The 23,433-nt window shown below is 46.1% G+C and overlaps 1 protein-coding gene across 1 annotated transcript in view; it reads left to right on the top strand.

Annotated features, from left to right (window-relative positions):
- Positions 1–23,433, top strand: part of GEN1 (GEN1 structure-specific endonuclease) — a 191,430-nt gene that overhangs the window by 69,106 nt on the left and 98,891 nt on the right. Inside the window, exons 5-7 of the mRNA XM_085610642.1 lie at positions 15,611–15,721; positions 16,475–16,548; positions 17,405–17,496. Coding sequence (XP_085466768.1) covers positions 15,611–15,721; positions 16,475–16,548; positions 17,405–17,496 — 277 coding nt within the window. The remainder of the gene's footprint in view (positions 1–15,610; positions 15,722–16,474; positions 16,549–17,404; positions 17,497–23,433) is intronic.

Here is a 23,433-nt window from a genome sequence, read left to right as displayed (position 1 = left end):
GCTTACTCCTGGCGTCTTCCTACTTGTTTTCTTTGGCGTCCACAATCTCTCCGTCTCCTGCTTCTGCCTTCGCCGCCTCCTCTCGCGAGAGGCCTCTTTTCCCTGCCTCCCTCAGCGGCGGTTGGTCCTCCGTCTCGACGCTCTCTGCCTCATCCTGCAAGGGAGAAGGCAGGAGGAGTTTGTTAACCCCTCCTTGGCTGTACCTGTCTCTCTCGTCCGGCAGCCGCCAAGGTCCGGGATATGCCGCATTGGGTCCCCGTCCAGCATCTCCCTGACATTCCCCTACCCTAACTTTCCTGCTAGCAGGATACCATTCAAGAGGATGCCTGGACAGGATGTCAAAACACACAAGATGATGGACGGAATGTTGCACATTGGCAAAACATTCACCCCCAGTCATATATCTGGGTTTAATCCATCGTTATTTTGCTCACCACGCCACCCCAGATCAGACATGGCCATATGCAAATCAGTCTTGACCCTGTGCCTCATGAGAACAGTCCAGCCCGAACTGCCAAGCCATGTCTTCCCTGGACCGGAATCAAGCATCCTAGGACCGGGTTCGGGGTTTCACCCCTCTTCAGCCAGGATAGCTTGACTCCAGTGGCGTAGTGAGCACGGGACCCACGTCTGGGCATACCCTTCCCACATAGGGCGAACAGCAAAACACACAAGATGATGGACGGAATGTTGCACATTGGCAAAACATTCACCCCCAGTCATAGATCTGGGTTTAATCCATCGTTATTTTGCTCACCACGCCACCCCAGATCAGACATGGCCATATGTAAATCAGTCTTGACCCTGTGCTTCATGGGAACAGTCCAGCCCGAACTGCCAAGCCATGTCTTCCCTGGACCGGAATCAAGCATCCTAGGACAGGTTTCGGGGTTTCACCCCTCTTCAGCCAGGATAGCTTGACTCCAGTGGCGTAGTGAGCACGGGACCCACGTCTGGGCATACCCTTCCCACATAGGGCGAACAGCAAAACACACAAGAGTGGGACGGGTATGCTCAGACGTGAGTCCCGTGCTCTCCATGCCTCTGGAATCAAGCTATCCTCGCTGAAGAGGGGTGAAACCCCGAAACCGGTCCTAGGATGCTTGTTTCCAGTCCAGGAAGGACCTGGCCTGGCAGTTCGGGCTGGACTGTTCCCATTGGGCACAGGGTCAAGACTGATTTGCATATGGCTGGGTCCAAACTAGAATGGCATGGTGAGCAAAAAAACGATGGATTTAGGCCCAGATCTCTGTACTGAGGTGAATGTATGACATTGTTCTGCATTCTGTCCATCAATAGTTCTTTTTGCATTTGTCACTCCGAGTGGGACGGGTATGCTCAGACGTGAGTCCCGTGCTCTCCATGCCACTGGAATCAAGCTATCCTGGCTGAAGAGGGGTGAAACCCCGAAACCGGTCCTAGGATGCTTGTACCCAGTCCAGGGATGACCTGGCCTGGCAGTTCGGGCTGGACTGTTCCCATTGGGCACAGGGTCAAGACTGATTTGCATATGGCTGGGTCCAAACTGGAATGGCATGGTGAGCAAAAAAACGATGGATTTAGGCCCAGATCTGTGTACTGGGTTGAATGTATGACATTGTTCTGCATTCTGTCCATCAATAGTTCTTTTTGCATTGGACAGGAAGTCGGCATTCGTTTGGTCTCTGCCTTTCCTGTGTTGGGTGGTGAAACGATATGGTTGAAGGGCCAGAAACCATCTTAGGATACAGTCATTGTGTCCTTTGTTTCTGGCAAGCCATTCCAGGGAAGCGTGATCTGTGTATAAAATAAATTTGTTTCCTTCCAGATAGTATTTTAGTGATTCCACGGACCATTTAATAGCAAGAGCTTCCTTTTCTATAACCGCATACTTGCTCTCTCTGGGGAATAGCTTTCTGCTAATGTAGATCACAGGTTTCTCTTGCCGTTGAGAGTCCTTTTGTGATAATACAGCCCCCAGGCCCTTTTCTGAAGCGTCGGTTTGTAATATGAACGGCTGGGTATAGTCAGGGCTTAGAAGAACAGGTTCGGTGGTGAGCAGGGTTTTTAGGTGGGAAAAGGCCTGTAGAACACTGGGGGAGGGATTTCTCAACACTCTTTCCGTATGGACATCCTTTTTTTATAGATCGGATAAGGGAGCTGCCACCTCGGAAAAGTCGGGAATAAATCTCCTGTAGTATCCCAGTATGCCCAAGAAAGCCCGGAGGTCCCTGCGTGTTGTGGGGAATGGCAATTGGGATATTGCCACTACTTTCTCTTTTTGTGGTTTGATGAACCCTTCTCCCAGGAGATAACCCAGATACTTTACCGACCTGGCGGAAAGATGGCTTTTGGCGAGATTTATGGTGAGCCCCCCTTTTTCCAGTGCCTGAATGGCTTGTTCCAAGTGGAGCAGGTGAAGGTCCCAGGTATCGCTATAGATGACGATGTCATCTATATATGCTGAAGCATATTCCTGGTGGGGTTTGAGGATCATATTCATTAGACGGTGAAAAGTGGCCGGGGCCCCATGTAGACCAAATGGCAACATTTTGAAATGATACAACCCTCCCGGGGTGGAGAAAGCGGTCTTTTCTCTATCTCACTCTCTAAGGGGGATTTGCCAGTATCCCTTACACAGGTCAAGCGTACTAATGTATTTTGCTTTCCCTAATTTCTCGATCATGTCATCTACACGGGGTAGAGGGTAGGCGTCAAATTGGGAGATTTTGTTGACCTCCCTGAAATCAATGCAAAAACAAATGAAACCATCGGGTTTAGGCACGATGACAATTGGTGAATTCCATTAGCTTTTGGAGGGTTCGATAATGCCCATATGTAGCATTTGTTGGATTTCTGCCTCAATAGCTCCCCTTCGGGCCTCAGAGATTCGGTATGGTCTTAATCGTACCGTCTTTTGTGGTTCTGTGTGAATGGCATGATGAAGGAGGGAGGTTTTCCCCGGAGTTAGGGAGAATACGTTTTCGAGAGGCATCAGCCTGTTTTTTAGCTCCATCCTTCGGGGAAGGGGTAGTTCAGGGTCAATACTCTGCACGAACATTGGATCTTTTCCTCCCTGGTTAACTAAAAAGGTTGGTCGGGGTCCCTCCCATTTCTTTAGAAGATTTATGTGGTAGATTTGGGTATTTCGTTCCTCTTTGGGGTCCAGCTCTAATCCTGTACATTACCGGGGTCACTTGTTCAAGGACCCTAAAGGGGCCCTGCCATTGTCCCAACATTTTATGTTCCGAAGTGGGCCTAAGACTAGGTCGTCTACATTCAATTTTCGTGCTTTGGTTTTTTTGTCGTACTGGTTTTAGGTCTCGCCTGACCCAGCGCATGCGCTGGTCTGGCGAGACTTTTTGTGAGGGCTCCAAAAAGTGCTACCAGGCCAGCCTACAGCTACAGTACATGTGCGCGGGCGTGAGCGCCGCGCTTTACTGCAATTACTTTCACTTTCGCGGCCGCTTTGATGTTTGATCGTGATCGCGATCACTTTTACGGCCGCGCGGCCGCTTTGCATAGCCAATAGGTCTCGCTTTTGGGACCTTATAAGTATTTAGTTATGCAACTGTTGCATGGCTAAACACTTATACTTATAAGGTCCCAAAGGCGAGACCTATTGGGTATGCCAATGCTTGTTTTTGTTGTTCTTGGGCCTGCTCCATATGGGTCTTCACTATATTCCTGATTTTATATAACCTAGTTTTTAGCCCCAGGACATACTCGGGTAGTGGTTTTGCTCCCTCGGGCTCCTCTTCCCATTCTTCTTTTAACATGTCTAGGAGTGTTAGGGGTTGTCGACCGTATAACAGTTCGAACAGGGAGTAACCAGTGCTCCTCTGCTGCTTACACCGAAGAGCAAAAAGAGCAAGGGGTAACATTTCCTCCCATTTACGAGCTTCAAGTTCCGACAGCTTTTTTATGGTGGTTTTTAGTGTAGCATTATACCTCTCACAGAGACCGTCTGTCTGGGGATGATACGCAGCGGTTCTGATCTGTTTTATCTTTAGTTGTTGACAAACCTGATTCATCAGGTTTGACACAAAGGGGGTGCCTTGGTTAGTGATAATTTCTTTGGGAAATCCGACCCTGGAGGGCAAGATAGTAATCAGCGCCTTTGCTATTTGGGTGGCGTTTGGTTGTCTTAATGCTACAGCTTCGGGAAAGCGGGTGGCATAGTCGACTAAAACTAAGGCATATCTACACCCACTACGGGAGGGAAGCAGAGGGCCAATAATGTCCATCCCGACCGAGAGAATGGTTCTTCGATCACTGTGAGGGGGCATAAAGGAACCCATGTGGGCATTACCCGGCTGTTTTTTTGACATATGGTACATTCTTTACAGAATCTCCGGACCTGCTGATACACCCCCGGCCAATAATAGTGTTCCAGTATCACTCTTTCAGTTCCCCCCAACCCCCCCAAAGTGTCCTCCCAAGAGGTGGCTGTGTGCCAGATATAAAACCTTCTCTCTATGGGACCGTGGTACCAATAGCTGGGGCTTGGCATCTTTCCCCCCCCCTTCCTATACAGGAGACCTTTCCTCCTAAAAAACTGGGGACCTGCCTGGTCTGGGTCTTCTTGCTCTGTGGACCTGTTCCATGCTTCCTGCAAGGTGGGATTGTCTCTCTGCGCTACTCTAAAATCCTGATCATGTTCCCATACCTTAGTGGCGGCTGTTTGGGTTAGCGATACTGGGGCCCACTGATGCTTCTCTATTCTCTTCTGTTTCCTGCTTTTCCTTGACTTTCCAGGACATAGTTCATGATCGGGGATTTGGGAAAAGGGAGCGGTTTGTCTCCATTCCATTTCCGCAGGGACGGTCTCTAGAAGCAACCTGTTCATATGGGTGTAGTCAGTCCCCAGTATGAAAGGCTTCGGCAACTGGGGAATGAGCCCCACTTTGAGTGGAACGGGCGCCAGGGTGGGGTCGTGTTGCATGTATACATCGGTGGTTTTATAGGGTTTCTGGTCTCCATGTACACATTGGAGGTTTACCATGCCCGTCTAGGTTTTCACCCCTCCGGGAATGATCTGGGGAGAACCGGGTGGTATGGGATTGCGAACAAAGGACCGGGTGAGTCTAATATCCATGGGCTCCTCCTTTTGCGGGCATACGCGTGCAATGTGTCCATATGCCCCGCAGTTAAAACATTGAGGGCCTACAGAAACTGGTGGTCGAGAGGAGGGCGATGGAAGCGGTCCAGGTAACATGGTCACTGTCTCTGGTTTCCTTATAGGAGGAGGCCTAGGGGTACGAGGAGCGGAACTCCCACTTCCATGTTTCCACTGTCCCTAGTCCCGCCCTTTTTGAATCTCTTGTGCACGACTATATGCACTCGCTATTTCCACCGCTTTATCCAGTGTGAGATCCGTATGCTGTCTGACCCAACGCTGGATAGGAGGGTGAAGGGAAGTATTGTTCGAGATACACTTTTTCCATTATGGCTTCTTTTGTGGATTGCTCGGGTCGCAGCCATCTGTCCGCCATATCACGTACCCTGTAATACAGTGCACGCTGTGTCTCTTGAGGTTCTTCCTTGATTTGGCGTAGCTGAATCTGATATGTCTCTTGGTCTAGACCCATCCTTTCAAGGATTGTTTTTTTGATCTCAGGATATGGCATGATCCCAAGGGGGTTTGCGGCTTGATAGGCGGCCTGGAGTTCTCCTGAGAGAAGGGGACCCAGATACTGGCCCCATTTATCCTCTGGCCATGCGGCCACCCTGGCCGTCCACTCAAAATTGGCAAAGAAAAAGTCTGGGTCCTCCCCACTAACATATTTCTGCATAAACACGGAGGAAAGGGTGGGATGGCTTCTCTGCTGAGTTAAGGTTTCTGTTAGTCCCGTGATTACAGTTTTCTGGGTCTGGCTCTGTTCCATGAGTGACTTATGGAGTTTCTCTCGATCCTCCTCGGCCACCGTGAGGAATCTCTCCATGACCTGACCCAGTTTCTCCTGGTTTTCCGCCATTTTTTTCAGTGCGGCCTCCATTTCCGGCGATCCCATTTCTGACGCCACCTGTCGGAGGGAGGGTCGGAAATGAAAACTAGGAGGCCGTATGAGATGTGCAATGGTGACAAGATTTTATTGTATTCTTCAGGAAGGGTGGATGGTAGGTGGAGTAAAATGAGCAGAGGGTCACAAGCGTCCTGGATTTCGGTTATGGTTCATGATGGAATGGTCGAGTCGCTGTAGGTAGAGGGCTTCTGTCCACGGGTACAGTGGTCCTCCTCACTAGTGGTGGCACCCCAGGATACTCTGAAAGACTGAAAAAAAACAAAGTGGTGGTAAATATCCTGGCCTGTTTTACTTTTCTGAGCTACCCTTCACCTTACCCGGTGATAGTCGTGCTATACAGTAGGGACAGTTCTGAGGCACGTGAGGGAGGGGCGTGCAGGGATTAGGAGAAAGAGGTCATGATGGAACGATTTATGAGTGGAGTTTGTGAACCTATAGGGGTGGAGGGTTTTAGGCCGATATGATAACGGGGCCGGCTGGGGTGGCAGACCTTCCCTTTCCCCAACGTCAGCAAATAGTCCCCAAAGCAAAACATCAAAGAAAAAATAAACAATTAGCCCTTCAGGTTCACGGAAAGTAATGCACAAGGCGGCCTTAAAGTATCACCCAAGGAACTGTTTTAGTCACTGCTCCGACAACCAACTGCGCCCCGCCCCCTCCTTTTTATGTACAAACCCGGCCCCCTCCTCCTCCTTGGGTGCCCCGGAGACTGCTTACTCACCGCCAGAGCCGTAACTCTCCTGAGTTACGGCGGTAAGCTCGTGTCTCCCGGGGGTGTCCACCAGTCCTCACTCCACGTCTCCGGCTCTTCCATGGTGGTGGCGGTGGCGGTGGCGGTGGGGTTGGTCCCGCTGTTCTCCTTCTCTGGCTCGTGGGGGAAGTCTCCGCTCACTCCTGGCGTCTTCCTGCTTGTTTTCTTTGGTGTCCACGATCCCTCCGTCTCCTGCTTCTGCCTTCGCCGCCTCCTCTCGCGAGAGGCCTCTTTTCCCTGCCTCCCTCAGCGGCGATTGGTCCTCCGTCTCGACACTCTCTGCGTCATCCTGCAAGGGAGAAGGCGGGAGGAGTTTGTTAACCCCTCCTTGGCTGTCCCTGTCTCTCTCGTCCGGCAGCCGGCAAGGTCCGGGATATGCCGCATTGGGTCCCCGTCCAGCCTCTCCCTGACAGGTTGCTACTCCGTTCTACGTTAATGGCTATCAGTGAGTATCCTACGATACAGAAGACGATGTTGCTTACATGGAATCCTAGGGCCAGACATACTACTTACAGCTTGCAAAATAGTGGTCTCAGTTTTGGACCAGGACTTTTGAGACCAGTAAACAATTTTCTGAGCGGCTCTATGTACAAATAGATCAATTTGGAAATCCAGGATCGGAGTGGGTCGTAGTCCAACCTGCTTAAGCCTAATTAATATTCATGAGGTATAACATAAATTGCAACTCACTTCGATTGGAGACCATCACAGGGATTGGGGTCTGCTGGGGTAGCAGACCACCACGTCAATGATAGTCTTTCAGCAAAGTAAACCTATTCTTATTTTTTTTTAATGCAGACTGTTTTCTTTCAAGGAAAAAAACTGGATTAAAAAATAAAAGTCACTTTTTTTCTGATAAAGTTCCCTGTGAACCACTACCTACTCCCCAGCAAGCATTTGGTCTTTTGTAACATTTACAAAGGGGTCCCAAATGGACCCCTTGCCTTTTGCGAATGGGTTACCACCTCACCTTGGGGGTTATTAGCTTTTCAATGATTTGCCACCACTATTTCGGTGCAAAACAACTGCTAAATATGGATAGGAATTACTGTTTGGAAGGAACGCCTACAACACACCCCTTCCAAATAGCAATTCCTTATCCATTTCTAAATCTGCTTGGCTTATTGTATTACACCGAGTATTCCATATATTGATTTACGGGATCCATATAAAAAAACTGATAACATCATAGAATGAAAAATTTCCTAGCCATCGTAACGGAAAGTTTCAATTCTATTAAGGACTCGGAGGCGAGGATTATGCTTTTTCTTTCTTCGCTTTAATGACAGCAGCCATTTTAAAGTCACCAAAACAAACAAATATTCCCATGAACCATAGGGAAAAATACAAGAAGCCATAGAGTGTCCCGGGATAGAGTTTCCCTCGTCCTTTGCACCAATCACCAGGCTCCGGGGTAATGATAGTCCTTCAACAGTGTCCAAACTCCCTCTTTCGTCGCTGAAGGCCAGCCAGCCCAAAGGGTTCACGAATCTTGTTTACCCGACTCGCCTAGAACACAAAACATAACATAAGCGAACGCTATGGCTAAGGTTTAGCCTGTAAGGAGGAACCATAGAATACACAGTACAGTCAGCATCACATGACATCTGAACAAATTAAACATGCTACTTACCCCAGTACGAGGGCGGGAGAAAACAAAGAGGCTTTGTACCCTGGGTGGGATAATCCTCACCTCCGAGTCCTTAATAAAATTGAAACTTTCCGTTACGATAGCTAGGAAATTTTTCATTCTATGTCCGGACCGGAGGCGGAGATTATGCTCGTTCAAAGCTTGCTCACCACCAAGTGAGCCATGTCAATAACCGGCTTAAAGTAGAACCGTTTAAAAGTAGAATCTGAAGACCAATCTGCTGCATTCAGAATGTCTTCCAGACGAGCTCCCAGGGTAAAAGCTTTAGAGGCCATAGCTCCTCTAGCCGAGTGAGCTCCGAAGATCAATTCCGGCTTCTTGCATGACCATCTTACCCACCGACCAATGGTGGGGGAGGAAACTGCCCTATGAGGCTTCCTAAGTGCAATGAGTGACTGCCGTTCCCCAGGAGGGCGATACTCCTCGGACATGTTCTCATAAGCCTTAAGGCAAGCAACCACACAACTTCGGAGAATCTGGAAACGCCGGATAGGAAATAGATCTTGTTCCGCACTTTGTTCGTCTGCGGACCATAAAAGTGACCCCTGAGGGGGAAAAAATCCTACTCGATACATCAGGGGCTCTGACATCCGAAGTCCTTCTGCACGAGATAAGTCACAGCAGCATTGTAAACTTCTCTGACAGTTCCCTTCTAGATAAATATCGTTTCGCCTGCCAGGACAGAAACAAATTTAAAACCTGGTTAACATCCCAAAGTTGTGATTAACGAGGTTCCTGCGGAAGCGAGAGACGAATAACTCGAAGGAGATGGCAGACGACAGGATGTTCACCCACTGGGGAGCCGTCCACCTTAATGTGGCCCGCCGAGATGGCGGAACGGAAGGTGTTGACAGTCCTGTAAGCCAAGCCCTCCTCCGCTAAAGAGGCCAAAAAATTTAGGATAAAGGTCACATCCGTTGCCACGGGATTGAGACTCCGTCGCACACACCAACGACACCACCTTCTCCAAGAAGAGCGGTAACGCTTGACTGTGCTGTCGGCTCAGGCCTTTGACATAAACCTTTCAGCCGCTCCCGAAAGGCCTGGGACCGCCCAGCGTCCCCTGTAATCCTCCATGCCATGAGGGCAAGAGAGCCCTGCTGTATCAAGGGGTGAGGGACTCCGTCTGGATTGAGGAGAAGAGTCGGAAACATGGGAGTGGGATTGGAGAATCCCAAGAAAGTTCCAGAAGAACCGGAAACCACGCTTGAGATCTCCAGACTGGAGAAATGACAACCTCGTGAGCATGGCAAACGGGGGAAAGGCATAGCCCTGCTCGTCCCGCCAATTCTGCAGGAACACGTCTGTCTGCGCTGCCAGAGGGTCCGGCCTCCAACTGAAGAATTTGGGCAGTTGGTGGTCCAAGCGAGAGGCAAAGAGATCCACTGAAAAAGGACCCCAGAGAGATTGCAGGTCCGCGAAGACTCCCGGATGCAACTTCCAAAGACTGCCGCCGTGGAAATGGCAGGAATGAAAATCCGCGATCTGATTGTCCCGACCCGGAAGATATTCCGCCGTCGCGGACACATGGTTTGTCCAGACAATATTTCCCAAAATTCGCTACCATGTCCAAGAGTGCTTTTGAGCGCGTGCCCCCAAGATGGTTGATGTACCTGACGGCTGAAATATTGTCCATCTTAAGCTGTACACAAGACCGCACAGAGTCTTGGGTCCAACATTGGATCGCAAATGACCCCGCCAACAGCTCCAGACAGTTGAGGTGCAAATCTTGCTCTGACGGAGACCACACACACCTCCTGTCGTAAAGTCGCCACAGCGCGCACCCCAGCCTGATCTGCTGGCGTCGGACTCGATAACGAGATCTGGTGCGGATCGGAAGATTGCACGCCCATTCCAGGCTTCCATTTTGGCCAGCCACCATTCTATCTCCTCCCTGGCCTCTGCCGAGAGGGACACCTTCTGAGAATACGAGAGACCCCTGCGAAGGTGTTGGGCTTTGAGACGCTGTAAAGCTCTGTAGTGGAGGGGACCTGGAAAAATAGCTTGGATCGACGCCGAGAGGAGACCCACAATGCGTGCTACCTGTCGGAGAGAGAGCTCGTGTCGGGAGAGAGCCCTCCTGTGCTCGTGACGGATCTTCGTCATCTTTCGGGAGGGAAGGCTTAGAGTAGCAGCCACGGAATCTATGGAAAAACCCAGGAAAACTATCGTCTGGGAGGGAACCAGCATGGACTTCATCTCGTTGATCACAAAGCCCAGGTCCTGGAGCAGATTGACAGCCGTGCGAAGCTGTTGGAATAGCGCACAAGGACACTGAGCCATGAACAAAATGTCGTCCAAATACACTATCAGCCGCATCCTGGACGCACGCAGACGTTCGATCACCGGGCGCAGAACCTTGGTGAAGCACCAAGGAGCGGAGGATAGTCCGAAAGGGAGCGTGGTGAACTCGTACACTGCGTCGCGCCACAAAAACTGCAGGAACCTCCGGTGGGGAGGAAAAATAGGGATGGGCAGGTATGCATCCTTCAGGTCGATACGCGCCATCCAGTCGTTTGGTCTGAGCAGGTCGCGGAGAAGATTGATGCCTTCCATCTTGAAGTGACGGTAAACCAGCCACTTGTTGAACTTGCACAAATTGATGACGGGCCGCTGGCCCCGTCCGGCTTGTCCACGACAAAAAGATTGCTGAGGAAACCGCGAGAATGGAGAGTGGTTTGCACAACTGCCCCCTTGTGCAAAAGAGATTGAACCTCTTGGTCTACTAAAACGTCGTCCGCTGCCAAGAACACCAGAGGATGCGGCGGACGGGGCTGGACGGGATCCCCGAGAAACTATATGAAACCCCTGGATAGTTTGGGGGACCCAAGCGTCGCTTGTGACAGAAGTCCAAGCCCCGAAAAAATGCGCCAGCCGGCCCCCCACTTTTAGATGGAAAGAAGGGAGAACACTCACTGGAAGAGCTGGAGGTGCCGCCGCCTCTGCCACCCCGGTTCTTTCCTCGTCTGCCCCTGGTGGGGTAGAAGTTGCCGAATCTGGCTTGGTCTTGGTAGGATGCCTGGTTGGAGCCTCCTCTCTGCTCCTCTCTGCTGATTCGGATGGCCGGACGAGCGGCCCCTGCCTCGTCCGGCCCCCCTGAAAACCAGAGGGCGAAAGACCTTGCGGATGGAAGTTTGCGCCCTGTCCAGGGATGTGAAAGTGATGACAAAACGCCCCAACTCCTTCATAAAGGGCTCACCAAACTGTTTGCCCTGGGCAACCGGCCCTGCCTCGGAGTCCGCCAGATCGCCAAGCTTGGGGTCAATTTTTATCAGAAGGGATCTCCGGCGTTCAGTTGATGTGGCGCAGTTGGCATTCCCCAGAAACACTACTACGCGCTGGGTCCAGGAGGAGAGATGCTCCGGAGATATTAGTGCGCCTGACGATTTGGCCTCCTCGGCCATATCAAGAATCTTTGTTATGGGCCCAAGAATGTCAAGGAGCTTATCTTGGCAGGCTCGCCAAGACCTGTCGATACCCTTCTTAGGGTCTTTCACAAATTTCTGGAGAAACGTCGCCATACGGGGATCAATTTCTGGGGTGGCCGCCAACTTCCCGTCTAAGGAGGGGCGAGGGCACTCCGCCCGAAGACAGTTGCGCACTGAGGCCTCTAACGGCCGGCGGATGCGGGAGGCGACGTACTGGGAGACCTTGTCACAGGGCGCCCAGTCAGAAGATCTAGGATGCAAGATGTCATCCGGGTCAAGCATATCCGCGCAGAGATTCTGATCACCTGCGTTAGGTACAGGATCGGCAGGCACTGGCTGCGGCGGACGCCAGGGTCGGGACGGGCCAGCGTCATCGTCCCCTTGATCAGAGTCTTCCGGAGGAGTAGGCGTCGCAGGCGAGGGCGTAGTAGCAAGGAAAGCCTGTTTGAGGCGAGTGAAAGCATCAGAATCAACCCCCACGTCCTTGGCTCGCTTGGCAGGGGGCGGCTGAGGGTCAGCGGGGGGACCGCTAGGAGTGAGGGAGGCCGGAAGGCCCTGAGTCCCCTGGCTAATTTTTCGCATGCCAGCTAAATTTTGCTGGAGAGGCGATCTTCTAAAGGGGCCATAGCCTGCTCCACCGCTTTATTTATTGAAGAATCCACTGCATCATAGAAATCTTCATCCCGCTGTAGAGCAGTGAGTGGATCTTCTTCCCACTGATCATCCAGGTAAGTGTCGTCCTGAAAAGATTCCATGAGTGACAACAACACCACCACCAAGGTAAGTGGGACTCTAGGAAGGAGGGGGAACCTCGCAATAAGGGAGGCTGGGTGTCAGCCTACAGATATGGCAAGCAGCGCTCGCGTTTGGGCAAAGCCCTAAGACCCACAGCCCTGGTGCTAAAATCAGAGGTCAGCCTGCTGATAACTGGTCCCCAGCAGGTCACAGCCTGCAATACCGACTCAAGGAGCGTGTGATAGGCCTAAAAATACGGACCCCCGAGGCTGGGGAAAGCTCACAGCCTCACTTGAAGCTCACAGCCTCACTTGCTCAAGCAAAGTACCGACCTCGAGTAAAGGCATTCGGGGGCGATCATAAAAGGAATTGGGCACAACAGACCGCAAGCGGTGTAACAGCAGGCAGAGGCTCGCAACTGACGTGCGTTCCGAGATTCAAAACGTGCGAAATGCGTGGAATCTCCGGAACGCGCGTCAGCGAGGACGTGCACGCGCGCCCTCTAGCGGGTGAAACACACCGCGAGCTGCACCAGAAATCCGAGCCGCTAGGGAGGAACACTCCCGCGGCCGTAAGCGAGGCAGCCGAGTAGCGGCTGACTCGCGCTTCACCACGTAAGAGGAATCAGCGGTAATTAGTGACAAAAGAACAACGCGCGTCTGATTAAAGCCACCGCGCGCCGCTTCACAAGAGCCGCCAAGGCCCCAATAGCTGAGGGGAGAATCCGACCAATGAAAATTCCTCCTCCAACGCAAACGCTAGCAAAGCGATCAGAACACAGCACAATGTAATCAAAAATGCATAAAATTACGCTGTAAACATCATTCAAGAACCACAGTTCATGAGAGAAAGTCAAAACAGGACTTATCTGGCTGCAAGCAACAAAGAAAGAGGGAGTTTGGACACTGTTGAAGGACTATCATTACCTCAGAGCCTGGTGATTGGTGCAAAGGACGAGGGACACTCTATCCTGGGACACTCTATGGTTTCTTGTATTATTCCCTATGGTTCATGGGAATATTTGTTTGTTTTGGTGACTTTAAAATGGCTGCTGTCATTAAAGCGAAGAAAGAAAAAACATAATCCTCGCCTCCGGTCCTGACATAGAATCAGAGACGTATTGTCACTATCTTCTGATATGGTGTAATACAGTAAGCAAAGCACGCATGCATGTGCTTTACCATACATATCACCGTTCCAATATGGCCACCGGGTTGGTCTACATGTTTCAGCCTAAAATGCTCAATAGCTAGGCTTTCTTCAGGACCAGTGGTGTAAGTACACATGCTAAGGTGTACTGCATGGTGAATTGTGAACCGAAAACGTATGGTTTATACTTAATGCGTTGTATCTGAAAAAGAAAATTGGTACAATTATTGGGGGGGAATACAAGTTATTAGCTCATTTGGATGCGTTATTGTTTGGTTACACCCATTAAGTGTCATGTCAGCAATCACACCCATACCGGGATGGTCTATGTCTGCATTACTCCAGTGACCCTGGTTTTATTTGTCTATATTAATGTGCCTCCATGAACAGTGAATTGGAGGTCAAGCGCATACATTAATTGCACAAAGTGTGGATATCTCATTGAGTTTTGTTGATTCAACAAAGTCGATTAAAATTGCGTTTAACCTGAGGAAGTGACCCTAACTTTAGCGGTCTGTGTCTTCCCTTTGAACTACATTTAGGCGTGATCACTAGATGTCTAGTTCTTGGTCACATTATTAATTAATTAACTCCGAAAACAATCAGTGAATGGCATAATGAGAAACAAGGTTACAAATGGTATCTTACAGCATTTGCGAATTGGCGAAATGACATGGATCCCGGCGGAGGACGGTGTCTACAGTCACACCCTGGGGATCGAGGAAGGAAAAAGAAGGAACAGATCAGTCATGAAGTGGATAAAAGACCGTCATTAAAAAAGAAAAAGGGGACAGAAATGAAGCGAGATTTGACCGGCCAATCTTAGTTCGTCATGGTCAGCCGCCCGTGTCGCTCACCTATTTGATGATTTTCAGACCAGCAGTGTAGCATGCTTGTTCCACCCCTGAATTCCTGGTACCACAGGGAATGTGATTTGCCTCTTTGAGATGCCAATGATTTTTCTCTTTACCTCACATTCTGAGAATGTGTCCTATTGGCTGAGGCCAAGCAAGTAGAGTTTGTAACCATTTAAACTATTAAGCCCATACTGTCTTATTTGAACTCGCTTTTCAATCCTATTTCTAAATCATAGGCCCAAAGTGGAAGTTAACAAGCATCTGGGTTCGGGACACTGTCTCCTGTCTGCACCCACTCACTGAATTTTAGTTCAAATGGGCCCATTTTAAGATATGGTCTTCAAGTTTGATACCTCTGGGGAAATTTAACACCTTTCCCTGCTCATTGATTGATTGAGATAAACATTTGGGTACTACAGTAGACTCCTTTACACCTAGCATTGGCCTCTGGTGTCCTATTGACCATACTTGACAGTTGCTAAGAACTAGCCTTTGCCACTCCGAACTCTTTTTGTCCTCGGTCAGACCCCATTTCCAGGTTTCGGTGGCCAGTTTTGAAGTGTATAATTTTTAGAGACTATTTTCGCTAGGTACTGAGAAGTGTGGTCTGCAGCCCATTTAATAGCTACATCCTGCACTAGTAGATTCAGAGTGAGTTTTAAGCATGAAAATACTAAAACAAGGTAAAGAGTGAAAAATGTTCACCAGAAACCTTTTGGTTTAACCTGTGGCCATTGAGTGTGATCAAAATAATAGCAGTGAAAATGATGTGATTTGTCTGGCTGTGGATCTTATCCCCAGGACTCTGCTCTTTTCACAATCTCTTTTGGACTGTACAGGTGTGCGCTTGGGTCTAGATCCATGCAATAGGAGCTTACGCTGCGATAGGAGGTAGTCTGGCTTTCATGTGTTTTTCCAGATGTTTTGACATCTACCTGGTCCTAACTGGTACTGCAATTAACAGGGTAAATTTCTAGATAGAATGGCAGGTAAAATGCTAATTATTAAATAATTAAAATGTCTTTTTCTTTCAGGACCCACATGCAGATTGTTACACCATGGCATCGATTAAAGAGAGATTAGGCCTGGATCGAGATGCTCTCGTTGGAATCGCAATTCTTCTTGGCTGTGATTATCTTCCAAAAGTATGTCTTATTTAGTTTTCATATTGGTTTGTGTAGTGTATTCTGGTTATAATAATGGTTTGAAATGCCACTTGATTGATATGTGTCCATCTTGAGAAGTGGCTCCTGTGTAACTGTGAGTACTGCACTAGGCTACCTGAACATGAATGGACCATTGCATCCCAGTGAGGAAAGGAACAGAGAAGTGGATGCCAAGCAAACAGTTCCTCAAAGGCCAGTGTAAAGGCCCAAGGTGTTAAATGAGGAGTGCATGAGTTTAAGTTATTATATACTCTCCCTAGAGGGCTAGAGGGCCTTGCGCTCAGCCAATCTATATTTTTTATTCCTAACGTGCACAAAAGTAGAGCAGGAAGTAGATCTTTCTCTTGTCTTGCCCATAGTCTGTGAAACTCTCTACCTGATTATCTCCATTCTTTCCCCTAGGAGGTCATTTATAAGACTCACTTAAAGACTTTTCTCTTCAGTGACATGTAACTAGTTCAGTCTTGCTTTCTGTCATAGCCCAGCGCCCAGACGCTGTGCTCTATACATTTTATTTCATTCATTCATTCATGAGGTCCTGTCTTCATATAGCTGCTGTGGCATATGACTTTCGCCATCCTTATAAAGGACAACATCCTTCTTATCATATGTGAAAGTAACTGATGCACCAAGAGCACACAGTGGCAGTGCCTAGTAATTTTTTCTGTTTGCTACTTTAATAGTTACTTAAGTGACGAGGCTTCTGATAACCTAACTTTCTTTTTTCCGAAGGGTATTCCAGGAGTTGGAAAGGATCATGTTTTGAAGCTAATTCGTATGTTGAATGGGCAGAGTATATTGCAGAGGTAAATATAAGAGTCAGCTTTATGTTTTTGATCTGATCAGATTGATCACAAGAAGTAAACAGCACAAGTTTCTTTAACCCCTTCAGTGCCCATGACGAGCTGGACTCGTCATGGGCCGCGGTGGCGCTGTGCCCATGACGAGTCCAGCTCGTCATAGACCCCGCCCGCTAATGCAACGGCCGGCACTGGGCGGGGAAAGGGGCGGGCACTGAAGGGGTTAATGTACAAGTGGCAGGTTTTCCACTTAGAATGAACTGCATACACTAACTCACCCCACATATTTACACATTTGTACTCGTACACTGAGGAGCTGTGTATGTATATATAGTCTTGCAGCTTGCTTTTTAAACACTTCAGCATTTTTTGCTTCATGGTGCTCACTTGCTTGTATGTTCTGCCTTTCATGTTCTTGAGTTTCTTTTTGTCTGGACGTAAGCACTTCACTGCTTGCACTCTTGCTCTGTCACAGCTGCATTCAAGTGATGCATGCACTAAAACCTCTCACTTGCACTCACAGACAAGCTAAAGATGTGGCAGTGGGAGGCTCTTGCACCTCCCTTTACCAATTACACTAGCTAGAAGTTTAACAACCAATCTTACACTTCTGCCTTATCGAGCAAGTCATTACTTACCATACATATAATTACTTAGATTTATAAAATTAGATTTATACAGCACATAAATAAGGAAAAACCCACCGTATTTAAGATTCAAAAGTACAGAAACATGAATATATATAAAATTAAATATATCTTCTGTAAATAATTCACAACAGGCCAAAATTATAGGAATAAAGTGAGGTACTCGATGCAATAAGTATTGTTTGTCTTGATACCTAAGAATGATGTTCTTTTAGGTTTGATCATTGGGCTGAACAGTTTGAAAATGGCAGAAATTCAGCTAAGGCTTTGAAGAAAGTCACACACTGTCCCACATGCTGTCATCCAGGTATGTGCCATTATTACCATAAGGACCAATATGCAACACGTGGTTATTTTGGTCTGGTTGTCTTTGGTTCTCTAAGAAAGTATCTTACCTTTATATAATTCCTGGACATTGCTATGTTGAAAGTGGTTTTTAATGAGCGGGTACCTACAAAGAACCCCACCCATAATGCTTTGCGTCTGGGCCTTTTAAACACCTTTCCGTGTTAATGTACAGTCAAGGAAATAGGTGTGGCTTGAAGGTCCGTGGTGTGAATCTTGGTAAAGCCATTGAAGCCTTCATTTTGCTATAATATTTCTGTCAGTACTATCTGTTATGTATTATTAGACCAAAAACTCGAAAATGTCTAGTTTACAAGGAGGATCTTTCGCTCAACAATTTATGTTTTAATCATCCATAGTCTTCGTGTCAGGAGATGAAAATGGGTCTATCCAGAACGCTGAGAGTTTGAAAAGATTTCAGTGCATGTAGCTCAGTATGAAAAAACTGAGAAAAAGGATGCCTGGAATGAAACCAATGCAAGATGGGCTGTCAGCAGTACTACAGACTTGTTCAAAAGAGGAATTGGACTTCCAAATCACAGTTGCGTACGCAGAAGGGGTATTGCTCTGCCGGTTCTTTCACAAGAGAAACTGATGAACATTGTTGAGTGAAGTTACTGATCATTAATGCAAACTGATATCATTCATTTTAAAATTAGTTGATTCAGTGATCTGCTAGGTAAAGACTCTTTTGAGGAATTTTATTCAATGATGTCAGGGCTTTTCCAGTCAAAAACATGGAGAGTAAATGGAAGGAGTTGTCTAGACTGGACACAAACTAGAGACAGCATTGTTTGGGAAAAACGTTTCCTGGCTGTGAAGTGCATAGTAGTGGCTCTTGAATAATATCACCTCTCGTCTCAGAACAGTTTTGAACGTTTGTGTGAATAGACTTGGAAGATTGATTTATTTTGCTCTTGCGTGCAAACTCTATCAGCATATGTGCAAACGCCCTCTGCGCCTAGGACTATGTGAGCACATCTCATTATCTTCATCTTCTCCCAATTGCTAATAGATTTTGACGAACATATTGCCAATGGGGTGCAACATTTCAAATGTACGTCAAGCACAACTTAACTGAATTTTGAAAGCTGGTTTCATGTTCAATAGATCCTATAGACAGTGTAACACTAGTTCTTCCCAAGAGTGGCCAAATTGATTATCAAATAGAGCACGTTAACACGGTACTCGACAGTGACAAAGGAATAAACTTTGCAAGCAGGATAGCAGTGACTTCTTCGTTGGGTAGGATTATGGGGACAAACTCAAGCGTACGACGAACACTCACGCTAGCTAGCTCATGGAGCGACACCTCAATTTAGCGAGCTAACTTTTTCTTTTTTGAAATACTATAATATGCCCTAATCGCCTTTTGTATAACCAGTGATTCATGTGCACCGATTGACGCTACTCCGGTAACATTGTTCTAAAACAGTGCCTACCTGCTGCCCACATAGTCTTGTTGGGTTTACTAATGTATTGCTGTTAAATATGACTTCTTGCACTAACTAATCAAATAATGTTATGATTTTGTCATTTGGCTTACAAATAGACGGTCAAAATTATCAACTACGAAATCGCTAAATCACGTCATGGGCTTTGGCCTACATATATTCTTACAATATATTCTTAGAACTACTTCGTTATTTTTCCTTACAGATCATATATTAAGGACAAATTATAAAAGACCTGATATTAGCATCTCTTCCTTGGAAAAGGTAACGAGGTTAATAAGTTAGAGTGCCAGTGACCATGAATAAACCTTTTGTTATCAAAGCTCATAAAAATCAAAATTAATCTAGACTTCTCTTTTGGCTTACTAACTCTCACAAGTCTTAAGCATTGTTTTCGTATATGACTATAATGTCTTATGGTTTTCTTTGGGATTTTGCTTTTCCAGTATGCCATTACTTATTAAATTCTGTCAAAGACTCACAATGGCGCGAGAAAACTCCTCAGCATCAGAGCGATGAACAATATAGTCCACCTCTTGATATCTCCAATTCTGAATACCAGGAAAGGCACAGAGTTTTAGAGCGATCAAGTGAGGAAAAGTGTATGAGGGAGGGAGCAGCAGGGAAAAGGAGATGAAACAAGATTAGCAAATGAAAACACCTACTCTCATGAATTATCACTATAGCGTATCAGATTTACCTGAGACTTAATAGAGGAATCGCCTTTGCAACCACCACGTAATCTACATTTTTGTGATTATCAAGTTTTAGATTCCCTTTCTGAACCTGTGGATACACAAATAAATAAGCCTGCACGCCCAAACTAAATGGTCCACAACAACTCATCAAGATATAGCAAAATGTCCTCATACATACCCAAACAAGAAAAGCAAAAGTAGTTTATGTAAATTTCCGCAAACCTTTTGGAAGAGTTCCTCATCAGATTGTAAGAGAAAAGTATTTCACGATCAGGGCTGCCACCATTGATATAATATCCATTGGTTCATCATCACCAGTTGTTCAGTCTTCTACTCGACTTTGTTAAGCAATTAATTCTCATTGCATATTTTCCATAAGCAAAAATATTCAAAAGGACAGAAAAATGAAGAGAGCCCAGTTGCTTTACTTCAAGCACTGAATGTACGAGTCCGTAGATTACCAAAGTCTTTTTCACCTTAACATCTTTCATAAAAGAACAGATTTCTGTTTTGGCTTTTAAACAGAAAGGAAGAATTGTCTTTTGAACTCTCTTGACCTTTAGTTCAACTCTGCAACTCCAAAGAATACAACTTTTTCGAGTCCGCCGATAAGGAATAAGTTTGAAGAAATGGAGGGAAATGAAAACACTGCTGCTGACTTAATTTACAAACCCCGGTTCACTTTGATCTGCGAGGGCAGTGCTTCTCGCACATGCTTCAAATACCATCTTTATCTTAGTTCTTATTGGTAAGGTTTGAAGGCGCGAAGATGTTTGAATCCTGACAAATTCTGCTTTGATAGGAATTTAAAGGTCCTTTTAACTGAAGGTTTCCATGAGCACGACCACGGTCTATGATCACAATTTTTTTGTGCGCACTATGCTTCACAAAGAGGTGTTATATCTTGTGAAGAATGATATATAATTTTTGTCAAACACGTCCTCTTTTTAGCCTTGAAAAGGCCTCGCCTTGCAGGCAATAAATGGACCAAAACACGTTTTGGCTACAAAACGAAATGTAACAATAAAGTGACAAAATGAAAACAAGAAATAAAATTAAGCTTTGGAACACACAACAAAGTTGGTCAGAATTTCTTTATCATTGATCTTCTATACTCCATAACTCTTGACAGTGACAGTCTAGGTTTAACGCAATCAGAAAATTGGACACTCAGCACCACAAAGGGTTAATTGATACTTGCAAGTTATTCTCATTGTCTTGGTTTGGCAAGCGTCCACCTCACACTTGTTCAAAAGGCTGCTTTGTTTCCTTAGCCGCCTCTCAGAGCCTACTATAGAATACTCCAGCATCTCTTCTTATAACTGTCATGCCATGATATTTCATCTTAAGTGCCATGAGTGCATGGGCAATATTAAAGTGATACAACAGGGAGATGCAGGAAGAAATCTGGATTTTTTTAAAACCTATACAAACCACCTACAGCTACATTATAAAGACAATTTCAAGGTATGATTTTACCATCCTTTAGTACCGCCCATCACATTTAACCCAGAGATCCTTGAAGATAAGTGCAAAGTATCAAGTACAAATTTTGTATTCTCTTGTGAGCCCCAAATGGTTTGCTTCCCTTCCTTAATATTTATTCTCTTGCGAGCCCCAAATAGTTTGCTTCCCTTTCTTAATAGTCTGTCATAGTTTTTTTTTCTTGATAGGATCTTCCTTCTGGACAGCTGGAAAAAACACTACTCCATTTCTTTTAGCTATTTGTAGGCTTTTGTTTTCATAACCCAGAGAAATGGCATCAAACACAAGTTTATGTTTGGGAAGGATTGACATTGTTTAACAAATTAACTCTGCCAAAAATTAGCACCTTTGAGTAGACTATGCTAGTACCTTACTTATTATCCATTTGCCTTGGTACATTAATCAGGTGATTGATCATCACTTTTTTAAGGTCCAGTGTACTGCTTACAACTAGACATCTTATGTCTTTCTGTGTTTGAGGTGTCTCCGTTTACATTCCATCCCGCACTTGGTACTATGCAAGTACCCAGCAGAACTCCCTAAATCACTCACTAACTTGTCTGCTTAGGGCAGTATCCTTTCCGGGTCAGAAGTGTACATTTTCAGCTTGTCTTTATGCAGTACTACTTTATTACTGTAGCCTTCAATTCGAATTGGTGATACGATTCTACACAAACTGGCTTGGTGTCACCTGTGTTGAAGCTTTCTTTCTAGCCCTCACGTCTTGTGGTCAGTTGTTCTAATCTCACTTCCATATTGTTGAAACTCTCAGAATAAACAATTACCAGAGAGTGGCCTGATGCCCTTTTACTGATATTCCTTCTGCAAAACTATTCTTTTGAGTAATAATAATAAAAGAGACAATTAGTTATCAACCTTTTAGAAGCACTTCAGAAATCAATAACATAACATTTGACTTAGAACAGAATAGTAGATTTTAGATAATATGCTATGAATATATTCAAGCCAACTTGATTATCACATTACAAAGAAAAATAAACTAAATGTGCATTCTATATTAATCACACATATTCCCTTTTGATTGATTAGCACAAGTAACTTAAGATGGGGACTACACATAAGAGAAAAATCATTATAATCTGGACAGTTCTTCTATTGTTTAGTTGCCTTTGTTTCATACCTGCAATGGTCAAGTGTTTAGTTAAAATATCCAGAGAATCTGCTATAGGAGTTTATCACATCTTGGGCAATCAGTTTTGCTCCAAATCTCAGTGGTTGATACTGGACTTTGAATGTTGTCTTCGCAGGTATGCTACAATTTGGAAAACCTCTACCAGTGTTCAGCTTCAATTGATTTTAATCTCCTATTACCCATTAGTGCTTCTCGGACATTAAAATAGCATCATATAATATTGAATTATTTAGAGCAGTTTACTACGTCAAACAAGCAGGTGAGATTCACTGCCTATCAACTGAAAGGCTATAATTCACAGATCATGTTGTCTCGAGGTCTATCACTTCTATTCTGGAAAAATCTTTCCCTGAATTTCATGTTGAGAAGAAGGTAGTTCTCATTAAACATATAGGGCCAGATGTATCAAGTAACCGTTTTGCCATTCCTGAGTTGCAAATCTTTGCGATTCGCAATTAGAAAATCGCGAACCGGCATGTATGAAAGTGTGTTGAAGACTTTCTGTGATTCTTAGGGGGCGCAAATGACCTAACTCATGAATATTAATGAGGTAGGTTGGAATTTGCGACCCCCTAGGAATCGCTAAAATCATGGGGATAAAGCAAACAATTTTTTTTAATGCAGCCTGTTTTCCGTAAAGGAAACAGCTTGCATTTAAAAGAGAACAATGAAAAGTTTTCTCTTCCTTTTTTAAGATCAGACAGTGGTTCGTGGGACCACTGCCTGTTCTGAAAAAAACATTTTCGCTACCATTCCCAAAGGGGAAGGGGTCCTTTGCGGACCCCTTTCCATTTGCGAATTTGTTACCACCTACTTGAAGTAAGTGATAAACTGCAAATGTTTTGCAACCACATTCACAGTCACAAAACATTCATACATACCGGTACAAGTCGGTATTTGGAAGGGACGCCCTACACATGCTCCTTCCACATACCGAATCACAAGCCCATTTTGCGATTCAGTAACAGGTTACTGAATCGCAAAATAGGGTTTGATACATGGCAAAAGCATTTTTTTTGCGTTAGCAATCGGGCCAATTCCGAGTATCGGCTCATTTGCGAATACAAAAACTCTTGATACATATGGCCAATAGTGCCCCTTTCCAGGAT

Source organism: Triturus cristatus, chromosome 6 (assembly GCF_964204655.1).
Source record: "Triturus cristatus chromosome 6, aTriCri1.1, whole genome shotgun sequence".
Classification (NCBI taxonomy): domain Eukaryota; kingdom Metazoa; phylum Chordata; class Amphibia; order Caudata; family Salamandridae; genus Triturus; species Triturus cristatus.
The sequence above is the reverse complement of the archived record's forward strand: the minus strand, read 5'-3'. Positions and strand labels throughout refer to the sequence as shown.